Below are 24,548 nucleotides of genomic sequence, written 5' to 3'. Positions count from 1 at the left end.
ACAACACTGCCTGCTTTATTAGTGCCAGTCCTGCCACTCAACAGCTGAATGATTATGAAGCCATACGGCTATACGATCGGTTAGGTCAGAATTCGGTGTCTGAGGCAAGAGTAAGTAACTTGGTTTTAACTTAAGCTTGCAATCAATGATAGCGGAATTTTTCCTAATTTCAAAACCCCATAATTTCGGAACTATTTAAATAAGTATGGTAAACATTTTTAAAATAGGTCAAATTTTTGAATTTTACGTCAAAAAAAAAGTGTCAACATAAATTAAGAGTAGCTTATTATAAATGTTTAAAAGATTTCATAACTTAAAAAATTCCATTAAAAGGGTGTTTTTGATATCATTATTATTGCTTTGATTAAAAATGGCTAATGGTAAGTATAAAATTGCAGTAAAATTCTTAACGGAGGACTGAATTAATGCGGTAGCGGTACAGTGATAGAGCGCGTTTGCTTCATAAGCGAGAGGTTCCAAATTTGATCTTCACCACGTTTCTGGTAGTATCGCGCTCAACTTGTTTCTTCGCGCAGTGACCTTGTATAAAAAAATATTGTTTTGATTTAACGACACTGAATCCCGGAATTGTAAATTTTCCGGATTTTTAGTAAACCCGAAAAATTATAACGCTTTAACGCTAACTCAGTTTTAATGCTTTTGTAACGGTGACTTAACGTAGCGAATCAACCCAGATCCAGCAGACCAATAAAATTTCAATAAGTTGCGTTTAAAGCAGCAAAACCAACAGCGATCTGAGATTAAATGTTTTACAAGCAAATTGGAATGTGTTCACGGTACCATAAAATTTTACTAGTAGGCATTAGTCCTACAGCATTTCAACTACTTCTTTGATTCAAGACATGAAATATTTTACGCTGACGGCATTTGTTCTTTGCTTTAGCATTGGCAAAAAGATATAGAAATGACGGTGCATATTTTGTTGAACTTTAATTATGGAATAAAAAGTAAACAAAATTTTTGAAAAGTTAGTCATTACTTTTTAACCATGTCAATAATTTTTCAAAAATTATCTACAGACATGAACTTAATTAATGCCCGTAGATATTTGACATACATAATATATATAAAAAATTAAAAATTTTGTAAGGAAAAATTTATTATTATTTTTAAAAATTTCATATAGTAAAGTATTTATGTTTAAAATTTCACGTAATTTTGATCTGTAGAGAAACTTTAATATGTAGCATCGGCGCTCATAAGATTTTTTCTACGGGGGAGAGGGTTAGGTTCCAACTCCAAAATATTAAATAAAATTAAGGATACTCTATTAAAACTTAATCTAAAATAATCTAAAATCGAAAGTTCTTATACTAAAATAAAATAAACAGGTCCGCAAAATTATTTAGGGGAAGGAGCCATTTGCTAAACCCACCCCTCTAAGTTTCGTTAAAAGGTCAATTAAGTAACTTTTAAGAAAAATCACAATAATATTGTTTTTATGAATACTTTCAAAGTTATTTAATTTTTCAAATAAAAATTTTGTTTTAGTATCATTTTTATTCTAATCATCTTTTACATAAAATGATAAAAAAGTTTTATATAAAAGTTTTTATTAAGTTCATCAATATCGATGTCATTATCTGATGTGTCATCATTTTTGTTGTTACTTGTATTTACATCTTCCTTTTCTAGTATGAAAGATGAATAACTTCTTTTGGAAGAATATATGTTTTATTTTTAGATCTGTACTTAAAGGTAATGAACATATAATTTGATCTGATGAGTCTGGGAATAAAAATACCCCAAAAGATTTACCACCTGGCTTAAATGCGAATGAAATAAGTTACTAAAATACTTTAATTTACAATCTTCGAAACTTAAATTCATCATCATGTGCCAAATTTAATTTAATTATCTTTTAATGTTTGAAAGTTTTTAAACATGTAAAGTTTTCACCCCCATCAAAATGCGGGGTTGTAAGTTTTACATAGTCATCTACATCGTTCTAACGCTTAAAGATAACAAAATTAAATTTAAAACCTGTTAATAAACTGGAATTTTTAGAAAATAAAGCATTTTATTAATTCATTGCTCTTGCATTTCGGCTAACCGCGGTAAATCTGTTAGAGCATTGTTTTCAGGCTCCAATAACCTAATTTTTGGCTAAATATTTTCATTCAACTTAAGCATAAAAATACTTAATTTTGGAGTTTTGATAATCTCTGAAGTTATCATATCTAAAACGTAAAAAACCCTAGATCCGCCACTGATTATTGATGAAGAAAAGATATTTTAAAAAAACCTTGCATCACTAAAAAAAATTGTTTCAAAATAGGGCCAATGGGTGCGGTTACATCTTTTACTAAATTTTTCAAGAGCACATTAGCTGATTCAGTGACCGATCTGTGGAGGAGGAGGGAGGAGGGGGTTGCATCCCCTTTTCCTCAACAGAATCTAAAAGTCTTAAAATATTTTAGAAATGGAGAACTTTTTTTTATGGAACACAAATGTGATATAAAATGCTAAAATATTTCAACATCCTTCCCCCCTCGCCCACCTCCTCACCAAAAGCTTACAGCTGTTTACAGAGTGGTCTCAACATTTATTAATATAAATGCTGAGATTACTCTGTAAATAGTAGCAAATCAATTTTCCAGCTCCACTGTAGTTAAAATATCATTTTTTTAAATATTTTTTTCATATTTTAGCCCTACTTATAAAACTACATTTTTTTACAAAAATTTTACTACAAATTTATCTAAAACTAATCTCATAGACTTTTCTATTAATGTATACATGTCTGGAAAAATATAAAAAGTATTTCTACATAATATGGTTGGAACATCACTCATTAAATTACTCTTGAATTACAGTTTTGACCAAATATTTTATCTTTGTACCTGAACAATAGGGTGGCTATTAAAACAACTCTTTTTTAAATTTTCTGCTCTCACCCTTTAAATGTGTCCTGTATAATAAAGTAATACTGAAATAAATTTTTTTTTGAAATAAAAAATATTATTAGGGGAAGCTCAAGATCCATAAACATCAGACGGTTCCCTTTAATTATCAAAAAAAAGTTCTTTAAAATTATATCATGTAGGGTCTCAAAAGAAGCAAAATTATATAGAAAATTCAAAAATAATTTTATAAAAAAATTAAAATAAATTTTTTTTTAAAAAATGCATATACTTCATTCTCAGTTAAAAAATGTCATTTTCTGTTAAATGAAACCTAAAATTAAATTTTGCAATAAAATTATGATTATTTTTGAATTTTTATATTTCGCTTTTTTTGAGACCCAATATAATATACTTTTGAAAAACTTTTTTTTTGAAAATTGTAGGGACCCATTTGATGTTTAAGGGTCTTGAGCTAATTCTAAAAATATTTTTATTCCGAAAACTTTTAAGTTTCAGTATTATTTTATTATATAAAACACATTTCGAGTGTGAGAGCAGGCATTTAAAAAAAAAAAAGATGTTTTAATGGCCACCCTACCCAAAAGTAATCTTAGCAATTGAGAAATCGGACGTGAGCTTATGATTAGCGAATACATCGTTAGAATAACGCTCAAAAATTATAATAGGTATGGCACAGTCGAAGATAAAAGTTGCTCAGGTTGTCTTAAAAAGTGTCAGAAACCGACAAAAATTAAGTAACTATGCTTGCTAAACGCAACCCAAACATAAGTACAGCTGAAATTGCCTCAGACTTTGATTCAGCAGTAGATGCACATCAAGTTAGTCGATCAAAGATTAGCAATATAATAAGCATCAAAGACCGTTACAGAGAAAGAAAATGGTGCAAAGAAAGAGCTGCAGTAAGCTTAATCAAGCAATACATTGGAGAAAAACGATTGAAACTCATGTCTTGGCATACTTGCTTACCTGATTTGAAACCTATTGAGAATTTTTGCAGATGGAAACAAGCTTGGTGCAGCTCAAGACTCAAATGCAAACGTTGTGGAATACCTTACCACAAGATCTAATCAAAAAACTTATAGATTCTATGTCGCGTAGAGTCTTGGCATAAGAAAATTTTCAGTTTTATTTTTTGCAAAAGCAAAAGTGGCTATATAAAACAGAAAATTTTCTTAGAATCTTTGATTTTCTAAGTATATTTGATTGTAAGTGCGCTAATATTTTTGCACACCTTTTTTTATCTTATATTTGTCACTCTTATTGTATTCTAAATAAATTAAAGATAATAAAAAAGAAAAATTTTTATATCTGAAACTTTGAAAAATGAAAAAAAGTAAATGAAAAATAAATAAAAATTTGAAACTTTGAAAAATGAAAGAAAGTAAATGAAAAATAAGAAAACGAAAAATGAAAAAAAATTTGAAACTTTGAAAAATGAAAAAAACTTTGAAAATTGAAAAAAGAAAATATTCTTTCAAAATTAAATTAAAAAAAAAAGATCAATCAGCCTTTTATTGTTTTTGAATTACATTCGTTTGAAGTTGACAATTTACTTAGAATTTATTTAGAAGATAAAAAATTTACGCGTGCGCCAATTTTGGGCATTGAAATCTCGAGTGCCCTTATACAGTCCCATGACAATTTATTAGTGCCATCAATATTTTTTTCATATTTTCTTATTCAAGTTGAATTTAACAATTAAAAAGCAATGTAATATATTTTATGTAATATGGCCAGGTAACTCACCATACGTCAATCCAATAGAAAATGTTTGGGAACTCCTGAAGAGAAAAATTTCAAAAGAAAATATTACAAACAAAGTTAATTTGATTGAAAAAATTATATATTATTGGAACCACGATATAAATTTAAAAGAAATGTCATTAAAATGTATTGAAAGCATGCCTCGACGTGTCCAAGCAATTATTGATGTCAAAGACGGGCTCACAAAATATTGGTACAATGTGTGTCTATCATTAGGTTTATTAATTTTATTAGGTTTATTAATGTTAATCAATTATAAATAAAAAGTATTTGAATACATTTTAATTGTTTACTGCATTTTATAACCCCAAGAAATCATCAATACAGAAAAAATGTAGGTGGCACTAATAAATTGTCATGGGACTGTATAGCAGAAACAGAGCGCTTTTTTTCTGCTGTTTATATTATCTCATATAAAAATATATTTGTTATTAAAAATTAATAACTAATTTAACAATTAGTTATTAAAGTGCTTAAACTAAAATTATGTAAAAGTGCACCGCAAAAAGCTTCCGTGTTTTTAAATTTTATATACAACGGCATTTTACAAATATATATATAGTGATAAGAACAAAACAAAAAAAATAAACAAAAAACAAAAAAAAATTAAGCTATTTAAATTATCAAACGTATTTATTTTATAAAATATAATTTAATATATTTATAATGACGTGTTTCCTAAGTTTTCTTCTGATATTATTGTTTTGAATATCTCTGTTTCAAAATAAATTTTTATTTTTTTATCATTAATTCAAAAAAATTAAAGTTTAAGTTTTCAGTATGTTCCGGGCTGTTGATGGGTCAGGTCTAGGTCGGATATTAACGGACCAGAAATCAGATCCGACTTGTATATCCGGGTCCGGATTTGAATAGGGCATCAACCAACTCTACCTGGATCCATACCCAGTTTACATTAAGGGTCTGGACTTATCAGACTCGTACCGGTCAGACTCACACCGGTGCCAAAACAAGCACAAAACTAGTGGGTAGCATTACTGTGTGTGGCATAGAGTTCGGTTATCATCATGGCCGAAAATAAAAGAAGATAAAGTAAAATTGAAATAGTTTTTCTCAACTTTCAATGATAGAAACACTTAACTGAAGCTGTTAAAAATATAAAAAAAGACAATAATGAGTTAGTATCTAATAGATTTTTAACCTGGAGCATTACAAACAATCTATGTCGTCCTGTGTGTCTTCCTCATAAAGTTATACTCTTTTATTAAAAAAGCCAACAAAACTTTTTTTCTTGATTATTTAAGTGCCATTAAGAGACCTAACGGTCTTGTCACAGAACAACGCGAAAAAACGCTTGTTTAGGAATTTCACGCCACTTCCTCAATATTGTCGCAAATGTAGTCCGAGTAGGAATCTCAGACCTCTTGAATCTCAGACCTCTTGAATCTCAGACCTCTTGAATCTCAGACCTCTTGAATCTCAGACCTCTTGAATCTCAGACCTCTTAACCTCAGACCTCTTGACCTCAGACCTCTTATTTATTTTAAGACTAACCACTAATAGCATCGTTTGTTTTTATTAGCATATATGGTAAAAAATAAGTACGATTGGATGAATGTTGGTCGGGTCTGGGTAAAATGGGTCTGAATATTGGAAGACCCTTACCCAACCCGTTTGGTTAACGTGTATAACGGATCTCGGTCTGGTGTCTAACTGTTTTGGGGTCCATAACAACGAGAATCAGACTCAGTTTAAACGGTTTGGGTCAGGTCAGGTCTGTGTGTAGATCCAACTCATTAACAGTCCTAGTTGCGATACTAAAGTTAACATTTCATTACAAATATTTACATAAGTTTCATTTTTACACTTCTACCCATTTACATCCTCTTTTTATCAAAAGAAAAAAAACTTCTTGGCATGGTTAGTGCCAAACTTTGTATGTTTATAATTTGGTAAAACAAGAATGTTTCAAAAAAGAATTTATCAATTAAATTCAAATTTTATTAAAAAATGTTTATTATGTGTTGCCTATTGGAGTGTATACTGACGATTTACGCAAGGGCGTAGTGATAAAGTAAATATGGTCATGTAGATTTTATTTATATAAAACAGCATTGTATTCTTTTTTTTAATGACGAAATAAAAATAAATAAAAATAAAAATACATTCAGAAACCCTGAAGTTTTGGAAACATTTTACATCTTTGACGTAAAATTTAGAATATTTTAGTTAGTAAGTTAGAATTATTTCTAAGTCATGCCCTTTTTCCTCACAAAGACTTCATCAAACGAAATTTTTGTTTGCATGTTTAGACAGAGGAATTTCTGCTCTATATAGATCTATTTTCACATTATAATTTTTTCTGAAACTTTTTGTCCAAATGAAGTTTATGTAACAATGACCAAAACGAATTTATACCAAAAAGACAAAATCTTATTAAACCTTACTAAATCTAATTACTTTTAAATTTTGTAAATTAAAAATTAAAATTAAAACGAAAATATATAAGAATAAAAAAAAGATAAAAAGAATCACAACTTCGAATCGAGGTAGAGTAACTTCATTTGTGGCGTCAAACCTGGCATTTTTCTTTAGGAATAGTTAAAAGAACGTGTTTGCATAAATAAACTAGAAACATAAATTAACTTAAATTCAAGAAGAGATTCAACGAATAACTGATGTTATTCGTTGAATTTCTTCTTGAATATTGAATTTGGATAAAGTTATGGAAAATGGAAAAGTACACAACGAAGCAAAGCTTAAAATAGACACCACTTTAATGACTTCATTTACACCATTTTATTAATCTTATTTACGCCACTAGATTGATCTTATTTACGCCACTTGATTGATCTTATTTACGCCACTTGATTGATCCTATTTACGCCACTTGATTGATCTTATTTACGCCACTTGATTGATCTTATTTACGCCACTTGATTGATCTTATTTACGCCACTTGATTGATCTTATTTACGCCACTTGATTGATCTTATTTACGCTACTTGATTGATCTTATTTACGCCACTTGATTGATCTTATTTACGCCACTAGATTGATCTTATTTACGCCACTTGATTGATCTTATTTACGCCACTTGATTGATCCTATTTACGCCACTTGATTGATCTTATTTACGCCACTTGATTGATCTTATTTACGCCACTTGATTGATCTTATTTACGCCACTTGATTGATCTTATTTACGCCACTTGATTGATCTTATTTACGCCACTTGATTGATCTTATTTACGCCACTTGATTGATCTTATTTACGCTACTTGATTGATCTTATTTACGCCACTTGATTGATCTTATTTACGCCACTAGATTGATCTTATTTACGCCACTTGATTGATTTTATTTTTTACATAAACTAAACTTTCACTACTTATACACTAACTTAAAAAAAAATGTATAAAATTAACTTTGGATGTAAAAAATGAAAAATAACTAAAATCCCTTTGTTTCTTTTGCCCCACCCTTATTTAATCACCCTGTTTATTTGTTTCATATTTATTTGTTACGATATTTATTGTTATATACTGTTGAAATAATATGAACTAATTAAACAAGACAAAGCACTTCAAGTTTTAGTTTAAAAATTTATTATTTTGCTTACTTTTATTATTTATTTTTTTGTTTTGGTTTCTTTATATTTATTAACAGCCCTTCCCCTCTCCCCCGATTCACAAACAGCTACAAACAATTTTTAAATGAGTGGCAGCATTTAATAACATTTGAGTCGCCTTTTTGTCATTCAAGATTTAAATTAAGTTTCAAGATAAAGAAGTTAAGTTTTAAATAAGTTTGAATTGTTATTTATTTTTCCATTCAAATCACCTATGTTGGTATAGATATTTTAAAAAGATATATATAAAGACAAATATTTTGAAATATTTTGAAATTTTTATATAAAGATATTTATAAGAAGCAAAACCCAGGTGACAAAAACAGAGTTCAAAAAAATAATATTTTTGTTTTTAAATATAGTAACTTAAAACTTACTTTTTATGAGTCAATCCTTTAATTGATAGTCTATATTCCAGGACCATTGATTTTTTATTGCAAGTATCGTCTTCACTTAAATACAGGCGACATCCATTTGGACACGTCCCAAAAAACTTATATTTTCCTGTTTCCTTTGCTAAAAAATATCCACTAATTTTATGACCATGGAAACCGTTTGTTTCTTTAGCAACCATGCTAAAATCAGAAAGTGGAGTCCATTTTGAAGGTTTATCAGGAAATGAGCGTTGAGTAAAAAGGCTTTGTAAAGTAGGAGATGAAAGTTCATCAAAATCTTCATCAACTAGAGCTGAAACATTAATAAGAAATTAATTTTTATGCTGTTTTAATACTATTAAAAAAACTAATTTTATTTTATATTGTATTTATTTATATATCATATTAGTAATCACTTTATTAACTTATTTATTTAATTAAATTAAGATAACAATAATCAATCAGAAGTAAAAAATATTTATTGTAATATATACAATTATGTTTAGTTATTATAACAACAAATTTTAAAGTTTGTATATAAACATAAGAACTTATATTAAATATTAAACTAAATGCAATAAAACGTTTGTACAAAATTTTCACAAATTAACCTGAAAATGAAAGTTTTCAACTTAACAGTGTTTAAAAGCTTGTTGCTATAACATGTTAGTTTTAATTATTGAATGTTTGCTAAGTTTTGATGTTTAGTTGTTTTTAAAATGAGTAAAGTAGAGAGCTTTGGAGAGATTTTTTTTTTAGTTTTTACACGTATATTAAATTTTAAAAATGTAAGGGGTGAAATTAATTCTATAATTTTTATTATCTTCAGATTTTGATTTGTAAAATAAGTTGATATCCTTCATTTTCAGTCACTATTAAAAAGGTTACCTGCACGTTCCAAGCGAAGATACTGCATAGGAATTGGAGCTAAAATAGTACCAGATGGAAGTCTTACGCCTACTTTCATTGGAGATGCTTCATCTCCATGATAACTAAGAGCTTCTATAAAGTAAGTGTGACCACCTTTTAAAGGAATGGCATCTGAACTTTGATCTTGAGCACTGAAACATATGAAAATGTAAAAATCTTAAAGTTTATTTAAAAAATCAACTATTTTAAAATGTTTTTTTATTTTCAATTTTTCTTATATACTTTATCTCACCTTCCAGGCTCATGTTTGATGATGATATCTTTTTTATCTTCTTCGTCATTTTTACTTAATAACAGTTTGCATTCGTCAGAACATGAAGTGCCAAATATATAGTTTCCAGACTCAGGTGGTATTAAATAACCATATACTCTTTGACCGTATTGCAACCCTTCATCATGCGGAGTTGCAAATTGATCAATGACGTAAGAAGCAGCAGGATACTTCGGGTAAGATTTTAATGAAGTTAACCCTGCAATATCTTTTGTGGGAAGATTTGTCCACATTGATCTGCGTAGACCTAAGTAAACATTTTTGTTTGAGGGACAACTTTAGTATACTTTTTATTATTCTTGTAGGTAAAAAAATGTAAATTAAGATATATGGTTGACGCTGATGATGGCATATGGTTGACCTTATGATTTTTACAGATTATTGAGAACGCATTTGTAATTTTTTTTTTTTAATCAATTTTGTTATTTCTAATCTGGTAAAATATTTACTTATATCAATGTAAATAGTAAAATATTTATCTTAAAGAATCTTTATCAGTTAACAACAAAAAAAATGCGGTAGTGGTGTAGTGGTAGAGCGCTCGCTTCTTAAGCGAGAGGTTCGGAGTTCGATTCCCACCACGTCCCTGGTAGTACCGAGCTCAACTTGTTTCTCCGCGCAGCAACTTGTTTGTGTTTCGGAGTTATAGAGGTTTGTGTTTCGGAGTTATAGAGTAGGGAAAGGGTTATAACCACAAGTAGCCTCCTCATCTGTAGTGGCCTTGGGGAGGTGAGTTACAAAAAAAAAAAATAGAAATAAAAATTAAAAAGACAAACACTTGTTTATTTCTTTGATAAGAAAAAGATATACTCTAAATAAAGTATTAAAATGTGTTTTACTTTAAAACGCCTCCTCTTGAATTTAATAAATATTTTAATTTTTTGCACTAAAGATATACCTGGTTCTGGTGCTAGAAGTCACACTATATCACTTCACCATTATCTTTATATTGTTAATTGTATCACTTTTACATTTTCACACATGAGCAATTTTCAAGTGCATTAAAAAAGTTTTTGAATCTTTTACAGGTTTTTATAACTATAAAACGCAAAAGTTCATTTTTTTTTTTTTTTTTAAGTAAACAAGATAAAACACTAAAAAAGTGATAGAACTAAATTAATGAAAATGATAGAAATATATGATAAATAAAAGTTAGATTATTGACTAAAAAATACTATAAATTTTCTCAAAAATTAAAAACTTAAAATTGCAAATCATACTAACAAAAAATCATGTTTTCGTCATTATGCTTAAACTCATACTAAATGCTATATTATTTGTTTGTATGCTAAACGCTAATACCCAAAAAAAATCAAAAAATAAACTTTTGGATTTAAATCTTGTCCTAAGTTTTCTATTCAACTTCTTAAATGAATTTAACTTTGGTATACTTAAACCAGATAAAGCATAACTTAACCATGAAGATGCAACCTTTTCAAATGATAACATTGACTCTTTGGTTTGAAAAAATGCTAAAATAGCAGTTTTTGATAATTAAAGTGCATAGTTATAAGGATATAAGAAAAAACGCCCAAAGTCATAAGGATATAAGAAATAACGATAAAGAATATGGTAAGCTTTTATAAGCTACAAGTTTAAATAAGTTATCTTGTAAAAAATCATTTTTATTCACATATTTAATGATTAATCATAATTCGTTATTAGATGACATTACGCCTATCCAAAACTTATAATCCTAGTGAACTGACTTGTAAACTCTTCAAGCATTTCTTGTGCAATATATTGTTTATATTTTTTATGGCAAGTAAACAGCAAATTATCTTACAAGTATACAAAACAACTGGTTTTAATCACAAGCAATTGCATATTTACATGTTTTAGTTACATATAGAGTTAATAATTTTTGACTTACAACACAAACATATTACAAATTATGCAGTAAAGTCATACTCTGAGTATGCATAGAATCCACCTTAACTTTACAAAATAACTTTTGAGTTTATTTATACCCAAAAATGTAACTAAAAACTAAATTTCTTTAGCGTTTAAAAGTTTCACAGTGACGCAATAAATAGAAAATAATGGTTTATGAAAGTTTGTCATAAGTTACAAGTGCAATTCAAAGTTCGGAGCATGAAAATATCATATAATTTCTTTTGTTATATTTTAAATGAACTTAATAAGTTTAAACTTTATAACAACTACTCCATTGTATGTTGTCTTTATTTGGCTTTGTTTAGTTATAGGTTTTCTAACTATATCGATTGCTAACTATAATGATTGCTAATTATATCGATTGTTAACTCTATCGATTGCTAACTATATCGATTAGGTAAAAACTAATTTTTAAATTTCTTTTTAATATTTAAACGGTTTTTCAAAAACTGACAACTGGACTGCTTAAAAAAACTGTTTTTTAGTTAAAAAAAAAATGTTAAAAAAGAACCTCCAGTAAAGATTTAAAACTTTTTTAATACTTCCTTAATTTTTATCATTACTACCATTTTTTAAAATAAAACTTGGTACATGAAAAAGAGAAAGTAATTTTAATATAATTTTTTTTTAATTTTTGTTTTAGGTGCTCTAAGAAGACCTAATGGTCACAGAGCACCGCGGAAGACCAACTAAATAGGAAGTTCACGCCTCCTTCCTTACCAATGGCGCGAAATATGCCCAGAGCTCGCTTCGAATCCAGGATTTCTTGTTTTTAAGGCGAGCGCTCTAACCACCGCGCCACGGCCGCGTATATCAATGGGTAGAGATCAAAAAAAGACGAAAAGAAAAAAAAAGGAAAAAAAATATGGTTTAAAATTCCGGAAATAACTCCAGGTTTTTATTTAAGTTGTATATGTTTTTATTTATTTTATCGTTTTTATAAGCTTTTTTTTAAAAAAAAAAAAGCTTATAAAAACTTTTTATAAACTTTTTATAAACTGCATACATAGACCATAATAAAAGATGTTATTCATGTAAAAATATAGGTTTTTGATAATACGCAATACAACAGACGATTTACAATATAGTATTATTTATAACATTCATGGATAGCACATGACAAACATTTATCATGAGTACATGGCAAACACAAGTTCAACATGATAAACATAAGCATAGCATGGAAAAAATTTATTGTAAGCTCAGCATGACAAACATTCACGGTAAGCGCAGAGTATTTCAGGACGATGTTAGACTTGAATCTTGTACTTTTATAAATAAAATTAAACATAATAGTTCAATCTTAAATTCTAAATGGCTAAATTACCTAGCTAGCAAGTTTCAAACTCAGTTGAGCTAGTTTAAGGATGAGCTAACTTGTTAGTTTCAAACTCACAAGGCTCAAGTTACTTGATCCGTCAATAAAACTCATAACAAAGTCCTTTTGGAAGCATCGAAACTCGTACTCAGGTTTTTCCTGAGGTAAAAATAAAATTAGTTTTAACTTTTTTTTTAACGTTTTTTGTTTTTTACTTAAACCATGATTGATTTTTTTTTTCACTTGAACCATGTTTACTCGTCGTTACAAGATATATTATATATATAATATTAACAAACTAACAAAAAAAACGCATTAATTTATATTAAGTTTTTTTTATTTGGTAACACTTTAAACCCCGTTAACGAAGGGGGGCAAATTTACTTTTGGTATAAGCCACAAAGTAGGCCTAACTAAAAGTTTAAATTATAAAATAAATAAACACGTGGAGTTATCTACAACCATAATTTCCCACATTTGATAGGTCCAACCAGCTGTTGAATTTACACTAAACTACTGCTCTGAACTAATCTGAAATATTTTGATCCCAAATTATCTTTGATTAAAAACACTATTGGAATCCTTCCAAAATTTGTTTTTAATCGTAAAAACTCCTCTTTATGGGATTTCGTCAGCATCAATTTTTTTCTAAAAAATAATTATTTAATTATCAAAATGTGACCAAAATAAAAAAAACAAAAACTCTATAATATTTAAAAAATATTTGTAAATCGATAAATAATGTGGTAAAAACTTACCGTTACCGATTTTCAGGTTTGTAATTCGTTCACAATAAGATCGTCTAGAGCATAAAAAACGCCGTAAAAAAAAAGGCGGTTTATTGAGCCCTTCGTCGCGTATTGTCAGCTTTCCGTCGTGTGGGTATAATATCATAGAATTTGTTTGAAAAATCTGCAGCGTTGTACGTTTTTATAAGCAAGTCACCGAAACATTGTCGCATTTATGATGAAACGCATTTTGTATAATTTGTTAACATGCATGAACTTGTGAACGAAGTTGTGTGTGTATAGAGAATAATTTAAAAAAATCATTTAAAAATTGCACAATGTAAAAGCGTCAACAAAAACTTTAGCTCTTACCATTTTCCGGAACAGATAATCGAGTCCTTTCATCGGCATCGTCTAGAAACGGAACATCCGATTTTTTATGTTTTTTCAAAGATTTTTCGTTTTTTACTTTTGATTTGAACTTAGGATGAACTGTTCTTGAGGCAGCAAGTGAAATCTTCTTGTTGTTGTGATGATGATGATGCAATGCTTCAACAGACTTGTATTTATTGGAATCTTCTTTTAGTTTGCTGTCCGTGTCATCTGATACTTCTTCGCAAGGCTTTTTACAAAGCTTATACGACATCTTTTTTGCCGAAGCATGTTTACTAAAAAAAAAAGTTTAATTCGCAATCTTTGCTGTTTTATGTATATTTGACAAATTCTAAAACGGAAAATTTAATATCATGCAATGATAAAATTAGTTTTAAAAAGTTAAGTATGGTATGCTGTTCAATTATGCCCCATCCAACCCATTTTTGTTGTCTTTGTTTTCCTTTTGACCATTAAAGACACCGAGATGTTAGTAGTTACAAAAAAAAAATTTAACAAGAGAAGTTACAAAAAAGAAAAAAAAAGGTTAACAAAATAAGTTTTAACAATTAATAGGTAATTATATAAATACACAATAAATAAAAACTATAAGAAATTAATAACATATGTACAGTTATATGCAAGAGATATAAAATAGATAAAAATGAGATATTAAGCAGATATAAAATAGATAAACTAAAGATAATAAAAAAAAAAAAAAAAGATAATAAAATAAAGACAAAAAAGAAAGAACAGTTTAAAAAAGTTTTTTTTTAACTTTTTTCGATGAAATTCCACTTTCCACTATCCCTATCAATCTACCTTTTTTTGCTTGCGTTACTTTTTGGTTTAGGACGCTGCCAATGCTCAAGAAGGGCATGGTCCCAATTATACTGTTGATTTTCTTTCTGAGCGGGTAAAGAACTATGAAAATAAATTTACAATAAAAAAGGTCTAGGTAAAAAAATAATAAACAATAGCATGATAAAATTGCTGCAAATTTTAAAAATGTTGTATTGTTTAGGTTAAAAGTGATTCGTATAATTATATTGTAATAGTATTGGCACTTATGTTATTATAAATTACATAATTTTGTAAGTTATTTATTTATATAATTATAAAATATATAATTTGGCGTGTAATTTATTTTAATAAATTGTTTATTTTTCAATTGAGAATTTCTGGAATGTTTCTGGAACGTTTCCCGCTTATAATCTGCCGCAATTTCTCATAATATTGCTTATTATAAATTAGGCATCAAGATACCTTTTCTCAACAGAGTGCTTCTTATTCCAATGCTCCATTAGACCTTTCTCCCATTTTCTCAAACTGCGACTGAAAAAAAATGCATGAAATCGTTGCAATGATATCGTGCATGAAGCTGTGAAGAAAATACAATTGTGAAACACAATAACTAGATGCGTAATTCGAAAAAAGTAAAAGAAAAAATGGGAGAAATGAATAAAGAAGATGAAATGAATAACTCAATTTATTAAAAAATAAATAAATAAATGATTGCGTTTGAAAAGAGTATTGCATGAAACACAAATATATTAGATGCAATATTAACGTAATAAGTTTTGCGCATTATTTATAAATTGAATTTAAACTTCAAGCAAAAAAAAGATAAAAATAACATACGAAGAACAATGTTCAGGTCCAAGCGAAATAAACTTTTCATAACCTTCATCTGGACATGGTTTCTCACTATTCATGTTTCCACAGCCATTGGATCCACAACATCCTCCTTTAAAGTATCAAATTATTAAAAAAAACGACAACATTTTTTTCAACAAAAATAAAATTTGGTACCAAAATAAGATTTCAAACCTGACATCAGCTTTCCCATCATTTTAGCTGCAACCTGTTGTTCTTGAGCATCTAATGAACATCCGTCATCTTTTAATAAACTAGCTAAAATCTTCATTGTGTTTGCTGTATTTTCAGCTTGGTTGCTTAGCAATCTACTGAGCATCTTTGAACATTTTGCCTCTCCACCAGACCCGCCATCTTTTGATGGAAGATTTAAGCCTTTCGGAACAAATTTTTCATTTTTAAATTAATTTAAATTTAAAATAAAAATTTTTAAAAAGTAGCATTGAATACCCATAGTACATAGTATAGAATCTTTTACTTTTCATTTATAGAGAGGTAAAAACACCTTTTTATTGACAGCATGTAGTAGCAATACTGCTTGCTATTTATCAATAAAACGTGACTAAAGATGGGAAATGAACTTATAACTTACTAGCTTTAAATTTAAGTATAATTTATTTTTTCTAACATTACTGTTTTATTTTGTCATTTACCTTTTATTAAAAAAAAATTGGATCTTCAATGTTTGTTCTAATATATCAAATATGTTTGTTCTAATATATCAAATATTTGTTAGCAATATAAAGCATTCTTAATAAATATTCAACATTCTTAAGATGCTAATCTATAACGACATTGTAAATGTAAAATATTTAGAGACGCCTTAATAATGGTAGTTAAATTATACCCATTTTGATTTACATTTGCTAACTTGTAACTTAAGTAGCTGGCGATCCCTAACCAAATGGTTGCCTATTGTTACGAGTTATCACTAGTTCATTTCCCACTGGATAGTAAGACTACTCACCTTTTAGAGCTTCAAGACAACTTAATGGAATCATAGGCTCTACTTTTTTATTAACATCGTTGTCATCATTTGAATCTGAATTCGCTCTGTTTCTTCCACATCCTTGTGAGAAGCTACTCACTGCAACAAATTTAACATAAATTAATATAATTTAAAAATGAGTATAAATTATATTTACATTGATCTGAATAATTAACTGAAACTTGCTGACTTTACAAATGAGGTATTTAAGATATATATCCCCAGTCAAATACAAAGAAAAATATTTTATGATCTGCAACCACTGACCACTAAACTAAAACAACATGAAACATATGAAATATAAACTGAAATTAAATGTCTAAACCATTAAATAATAACTAAAACTTAAAGTCATTAATACAATTAAATGTCATAAAACATTGAATGTCCCATAATTAAAATTTATGCTTAATCAAAATTAAAAGTCATTATTCTGAATATTGCAAAAATTCATAACAATAACTTACCGCCACAACCACTTGTATCTGGTACTAATTTCCAAGTCATACCAGGTATTTTGGGATGAATTGGAGTTACACCTCCACAACCCATACCTCCACTGGTATCTAAAATACAAAAACTGATGTATTTCATAACAAAAATCAAAAATAGATTATTCAAAACCATGTGACATAGATAAATGAACTTTATGAAATTCAGCGATGATAATCAAGTCAAACTTTCAAGTTAAATATATTATTAAAGCCAAGTAAAAATTTTGCTTTTTAACTTTTTAACTTCACACTATTTTTAACTTTATTGTAAATTAATTATACAACTATTATTATTGTGAACCTGGTATTAACTATTTCAATTGATATACTAAATAATTGTCTTTGGTTCTATTATTCAAGCTTATATGGGATTAAAATGGTAAAAATTATATGAAGATGATCATTTGTTTTTAAACTCTTATTAATGATTAACAGAAACTGAAAAATAAGTTGATAAAGTAAAAAGTATTGAAAAACTATTTAAACTTACTTAAATTAAATTATTATATAAATTTTTTTTAAATAAACTTATTACCAACCTCATTACCAACCTGCAAGCAACCACTAATTACTATGATACAGTTATTACCTAATGTTTGAGTAAAAAAGCTGAATGAAAGTTTTTAGAACATGAATAAACAGTTACAGTAAAAAGATGCTTTGGTGAATGACAAGTTACGCAAGAGATTGAGTTTTGGTTGACAGGACAAGAGATGATAACTTGTATTTATTCTTGGAAGACTTTCAAAATTTTTAATTTTAGCAATGCAGAATATATAATGGAACACCTACATATGAAGACAATCATATAATTCTTTAAATTGTTTTTCAAATATTCCTAAATTTTTATTCAACATTTATATTTCTATTTACCTGTTTGGTTGTCTTTTATCTTGCACTACCATTGATAAATAAAAATTTCTTGAAAATATCAACCAAAAATCTTAAGTTTTTTAGTATTTATTTGCAAGATCGTTCATCATACCAGTATATTTTAAATGTCCAGTAAAAAATTTGAATAGTGGTAAATGAGACAGCTACAGAGCCAAAACAGATCTAAGGCTGCATGCCTATCGAAAACTGAGATAATTATCTCAATTCATAAATCTTCTGATATATTTTATGACTGGTGAAAAATGAGATAAAATTTATCTATAAGCAATTTGAAATGATTTGCTTGCTTTATTTCATTTATTGAATCATCTTTTTTATTTTTGTTTATAATTAGCAAAAGCATGGAACAAGGTCTATACACCTAAGTTTAATAATTTTAATTTAACTGATCAATTCCAATATTCAGTAAAAATATTATAAGCATTCTGCTGGTAACTCCTTGTTTACATTATTTGGAATATAACTTTTCTTCATGACTTTTTTATTTTGCTACGCAAATAATCTTTAATACTTTTTACGCTTCATTAAATATTATTTGTTATTTTCTAAAAGAAAGGACTCTACAGAATAAATGAATCTAGTATAGTATAATACATACATATATATATATATATATATATATATATATATATATATATATATATATATATATATATATATAAAATCTAAAGTATATATGTATATCTATATAAATACATACTTTACATTTTAACATAAACTGTATAGATTAGTTGTAGTATAGGTTAAGCATATATATATAGGTAAGTATATATTTATATAATATATACTATGTATATATATATATATATATATATATATATATATATATATATATATATATATATATATATATATATATATATATATATATATATATATATATATTTGTGTGTACATACAAATACATACTAGATGGATGAATCTTTTTTTTATTATTATAAAAATATAATTGAGTAACAAACAATGGAAAAATATTTTTTAGTATTCAAATTTGGATCCAGCAACTATAGTATTCTGCTAAATGTAGTTTTTGTGAATGGAACTTAACAGAAAGAAAAAAAGTCAAAAAATACACCCCACCAAGCAACCAAACTTTATTGTATACAATTCTGCAAATGATGCAAAAAATTTTATAACTCCTAACTTAATTAGTGGTTGCTTGCAGTCTTGTTAGAGGTGGATTTGCTTGTTGTTTTTTTATTTTTTTATTTATAAAAAGTAGTTATTCCACTTAATCGAACCAACTCAAAAATTGATTTGTGAAAATCAAATCAGGAAAATCTTCTATCAAGTGTCAAAGATTTTAATAAGCTTTAGAAAGTTGTGCATATACTGTAAGTGTTTGCAAACTTGTCATGTGTAGGGTGACATAGTTACTGTCGGTTGTGTGGTTAAAGTAACTATATCTCTTAAAAAATAAGACAAGATAAAGCAGTTTTTTACAGCAGTGGTTAAAACTCTCCAGTAGAATCTTTATAACTGTATTTTTTTCAATCAACTGTCCATATAAAATACACCATACTCTAAACTAACCATCTTAACATTGACAAATGTTTATTTATGACCATGCATCTATATTTATTTACATGCAATGCATCTAGCGTTTGAATGCCGTGCCCAGAAAATCATCCAGGCATGCACAAGCAGAAGCCTGCTTCATGCAGAGTTGGCATCAGTTGCCTCAACAATAATTGTGTAAATCTCTATTACCAGATATAAATTTTACACCTTAAATTTATGTACTACAAACAAAAATTTCTACTTCTAAGGCAACAGACTATAATTATTAACCCTGCCAAATAGTTAACAGACTTTTGTCATCTTTTTAATTACTTTTGCACTGCACTGTCAGTAAATATCATGCTTAGGTTGACATTACCTTGGTTTTGTAGCATGTGATTCTGCAACATTTGATGTTAACCTTGCTATCTATGGCCATGTTGTAAGTTGGCCTTGAACTCAAGTTTCCAAAAATATATTTATTTAGGAAAATATAATATAATGTATTATATATAATATATACAATATACATTTTTATCATAAATTTAATTTTTAAATTTCTTTTTCTTTCCTCCACAATTAAACTTAGTCAAAACAAAATTTAAAAAAAATGTATGATATCTGATTAATAAAACAATTCTCTCTATTATTTATAACATGGAAATATTTATCCAAGATTTTTTATAATATGAAAAAAAAACTCAACCAAGTTTTTTTTATAATATGGAAATATTTCCCACATTTTTATAAATACCGAGAATTTTTTCGTTTTTTTTATTTAATATTGTTGTTTTTTAGGATAATAAGGTACTTTGCTGGCATTGACTATCATGCATGTAGAATTTTGCATCTCGAAACATTTTCAGAAAAAAATAGTTAAATAACATTCTCTAGCAAAACAAAACTTTTGTCCACTTACAATACATAGTATTATTATTTTTCCATTTACAATATTTATATTATTACTTAAGTATTATTTAAGGGCAATTTAAATTTGAAAATAAAAACAAGAAAAAAAAAATGATAATAAATAAAACAAACAACAAATAAAGTAAGAAATTCAGATATCAAATAATTTTTAAAAACACAGACTTTCTTTAACCATTTCTAATCTTTATTTATTGTATTTATTTATTTTGCTATTTTTTAATCTATTTACAGTATTTATTTATTTTACAACATTTTTTTATTGTTTTATAAAACCAATTTAATTACTTTTATTTATGAATAATTCTTTACGTTTTTTATATACAGGGCCGTCTCAAGGGGGGAAGAGGCATAGTGGGGTGTCTAGCCCCCCCTAGTAAATTATTAGTCCGCAAATTTGGACACTGGAGTTGACAAAATTAGATTTGTAGTTCGCAATCTGAAAATGTTAGCAAATGAGGCCTTTTTTTTAAAAAAAAAGCATTATTTGTCAAAAAATAGATTTGTCACCCACCCTGTTCCATTAAGATATATTTGAGACAGCCCAGTTTATATATCATTTTACAAATATTAATAAATATTATAAATGTTACATAAAATAACTTATTTTATTATGCACCATTTAATTATTTTTATAAAATGTGAAAACTCTTAAAATGACAAAAATTTTGTGGATTTTCTTTTAGGAATACTTGCAATTATTGCTATTGTCATCGTTTTAGCACTCTTGCTTCCATGCTTGAAAGGGTTGAATGTTTCTAATGATATCATTTCTCCAATATACATGTTCTTAAATATTTTTTTCTTCAACAGAAACTTTTTTTTATTTATCTGTAACACACTCTTTAGGTTTTCCTACTTATATCTTTACCTTTTTCTCCTGGAACTTACTCTTTGCATGCTGATCCCAATCTGCATCTTTGTTCTCTATAAGCCCAACAACCTTAATCTACCCTAAACATTTAGATACACTAACTAATTCTTCTCTAAGATTATTGCTGCTTTTTCTCACTTTTTATAGGTACTCCAAAAATCCATATGATCATCATTTTTTTATCTTTCCAGACACCGTTAACCTTTATTGCTGATGTTTCACTGCTATACCTTATAACACTTTGGATGCCTTTAATCTTTAACAATGCATCAATTGTTGTTTATTATAGAGATAATGCTCTATACTTAGCTCAGGCACAACTTACTCTTACCTTTGAGTTGATATCTATGACTTTCAAGATGACAAACTTGCACACTTTATCATTCTACCACAATTTCAATCTTATTTATGACTTCTTCTCTGTGTTACTTCTACCACTATTTACTTCAATCTTATTTTTGACTTTTTCTCTGTATTACTTTCACCACTATTTATTTCAATTTCTTTTTTGACTTCTCTGAGTTACTTTTACCACAATTCATTTTTTGTGACTTTGTGTGCCACATCTCTTGTGAACCTATTGCTTACAAAGTGTACAAACAATAAAGTTTGCTCCAATGTCTTTCCATACATATGGTCACTTTCCAGTATTTGCTACTTTTAAAATGCAAGAACTTTGTTTTACAATTATTTATCCTAAACCTTTTTGCACTCCACCTTTAAGACACTGAATACTCAGCATTGATTCTCAAAAAAATCAAAAAAAGGTTTGAAAGAAAAAAATGTACTGAATACATAGATTTTCTGCATAAATTAGCTCCCCTGATACAGCAAGTACTGAGCATCATACCCTGATATGCATCAATATTTAAAACTCTCTTTATCTTGTTTTAATTACTATTGTAACATTTTTATGTGATAAATGCGACCACAACTAAGTTGCCATGAAACCTTTTTTTGTTGTTGTTGTTGTTTCCTTGTGTTTTTTTCTTTTATAACGTGGTAGGATAGAACTTGTAACTTCTTGCTTACGAATGCTCTACTACTACCACACTACTGGTTGTTTTTTTTTCTAACATCAAAACTTGCCTTACAATAAGTATATCATCTGTTGCTCTCTTTCTATATTCTGTTTCTATTGTTTCTATCATTTTGCTCTATGTACCTATTTGCTTTCATTCCTGGCCTGAAACTAAACTGCATACTATTGATACATATTGTGCAGTTAAAAATTATGAAATATAATGCAAATAGTAATTTATTTTTAATGCAACTTTCTGAAGAAAAAAAATCACAAATGAATTGAAAATGTCTATAGATTTAGGACAGAATAACTTTTAGAAAGCCTTAAAACTATATTAAAAATAACTTATTCTAAATATATTAAGATTAAAATTTATAAAATTTTTATAAAACATTTTTTTGCCAAAAAGTTAAAGATTTTTTAAAAATAATAAAATAAAATTGTTAAATAATAAAGATAATAATAATAAAAAGAACAATAACAATAATAATAATAATAATATAAATGTATAAAAAAATAAAACAATTAATCAAGTATACACAAAAAATTTTTAAATATATTGTTATTTTAAGAAATTAGAACCCCCAAAGAAACATTTTCGAGATGCAAAATTTATCCTCAGGGTTAGGGTAATTATAAATTTATAACTGTAGCTATACATTTATATGTAAATTCACTTTTTTCACTTTTTAGTTTGCACTTGCTAAAACTCTATGCTTGCAATAAAAATTTAAGAAATTTGAGAAAAATTAAAATAGCTTCTTAAAATAATATGCAATGAGTTTCCATGGCAATGAGTTTCCATGACTTTTTTTAAATTTTAAACTTAAAATATGTTGCTATACAAATGTAAATGATGTTAAACATTTATAAAATAACATAAGATAAGTATAACTAAAGAAAAAAAAATTGTCAAAACATTAAATTTTAATTGCTTAAGTACTCAATTGAAATATCATAATTAGTTTGCATATTTATTTGATAATTTTTTTTTTGTTCCTTAAAAGTTAATTGGAGTAGTAACATAATTGGTTAAATGTATAAATGCATTTGACACTTAAGTTACCTGCGTGCTTATTTTTTACTTATGTATTTATTATTATTTATTTATCATATATTTGATAATTTTTAACTACCCTAACCCTGCTTATCATGCATAAAAAATTTTTTATAATAAAAAATATCCACTCACCACAAATTATGAAAGATGGGGGTGGTGGGGGTGGGGGAGGAGGAGGGGGTGGGGGAGGAGGTGGGGGAGGAGGAGGAGAGTATGCGGGCGGTGGTGGAGGTCTGCTTCCGCAACCTCTAACGCCATCTAAATTCAATAAAAAATATTTATTAACTAAAGTAGTTTAAATATAAAAAAATTAAATTTTAAACACGATTTTCAATATTTTATTTTTTTAATCAGTACATTAATTTTTTAATGTGTTGACGGTAGCAATAGCCTAAGGTGGCCACTACAATTAATTGCTCAATTTTCTTTTCTTTTTTTTAAATTAAAAATTGTTGCTACAACCTTCTCTTAACCTTAAAACTCCAAAACACAAATCTTGACAAACAACTTTCACCACACAGAGAAACAAGTTGAATACTGACTGAGTGCAGGACTGAGTTGATCAAATCTTGAACTTGTTTGATCAAACTTGTTACATCTCACTAGCAAAATGATCACTCTACCACTACTGCATTATCAAAACATTTCAAAACACTGTATTACACAATGTTACAAACTTTCAAAAAAATTTTGCCTGCTGTAAAGAATTTGTTTGTTATTATTTAAATTTCTCAGCTTATTCTAAAAACGTAAAAATTTTTTCTGTATCATCATTTTAAAGTTTTTTAATGCAAACTGACAAATTAGCACCCATACATTGCCAGCGCCTCAGAAAACATCTCATGGTTGTTAGTGTGCTTTTCTTGTAGTCTAGGCTTTGATGAGGAAAGAAAAGTAGTGAGTTACAAGACAGATAATAATATATTAAGTGTAAATAGAAAAATACATCATCAATAGGTACTATTGATTTGAGGGTATTTTTTACATGTCATAAAATCATT

The 24,548-nt window shown here is 27.6% G+C and overlaps 1 protein-coding gene across 16 annotated transcripts in view; it reads right to left on the bottom strand.

Annotated features, from left to right (window-relative positions):
* The window catches only part of LOC100203116 (uncharacterized), a 55,383-nt gene that overhangs the window by 12,943 nt on the left and 17,892 nt on the right, over positions 1-24,548 (bottom strand). For 5 of the 16 annotated variants that reach the window (XM_065790365.1, XM_065790371.1, XM_065790376.1 and 2 more), the window contains 11 exons: positions 23,680-23,805; positions 17,242-17,340; positions 16,754-16,873; positions 15,961-16,161; positions 15,772-15,877; positions 15,397-15,465; positions 14,953-15,054; positions 14,131-14,426; positions 9,778-10,063; positions 9,504-9,676; positions 8,619-8,928 (listed from right to left, as the gene is read on the bottom strand). In XM_065790365.1, coding sequence (XP_065646437.1) covers positions 8,619-8,928; positions 9,504-9,676; positions 9,778-10,063; positions 14,131-14,426; positions 14,953-15,054; positions 15,397-15,465; positions 15,772-15,877; positions 15,961-16,161; positions 16,754-16,873; positions 17,242-17,340; positions 23,680-23,805 — 1,888 coding nt within the window. The remainder of the gene's footprint in view (positions 1-8,618; positions 8,929-9,503; positions 9,677-9,777; positions 10,064-14,130; positions 14,427-14,952; positions 15,055-15,396; positions 15,466-15,771; positions 15,878-15,960; positions 16,162-16,753; positions 16,874-17,241; positions 17,341-23,679; positions 23,806-24,548) is intronic. The other 11 variants (XM_065790368.1, XM_065790378.1, XM_065790370.1 and 8 more) reach the window with 6 other exon arrangements.

The sequence above is a fragment of the Hydra vulgaris genome, chromosome 02 (genome assembly GCF_038396675.1).
Source record: "Hydra vulgaris chromosome 02, alternate assembly HydraT2T_AEP".
Taxonomy (NCBI): domain Eukaryota; kingdom Metazoa; phylum Cnidaria; class Hydrozoa; order Anthoathecata; family Hydridae; genus Hydra; species Hydra vulgaris.
This window is presented reverse-complemented; position numbering and strand designations above follow the sequence as displayed.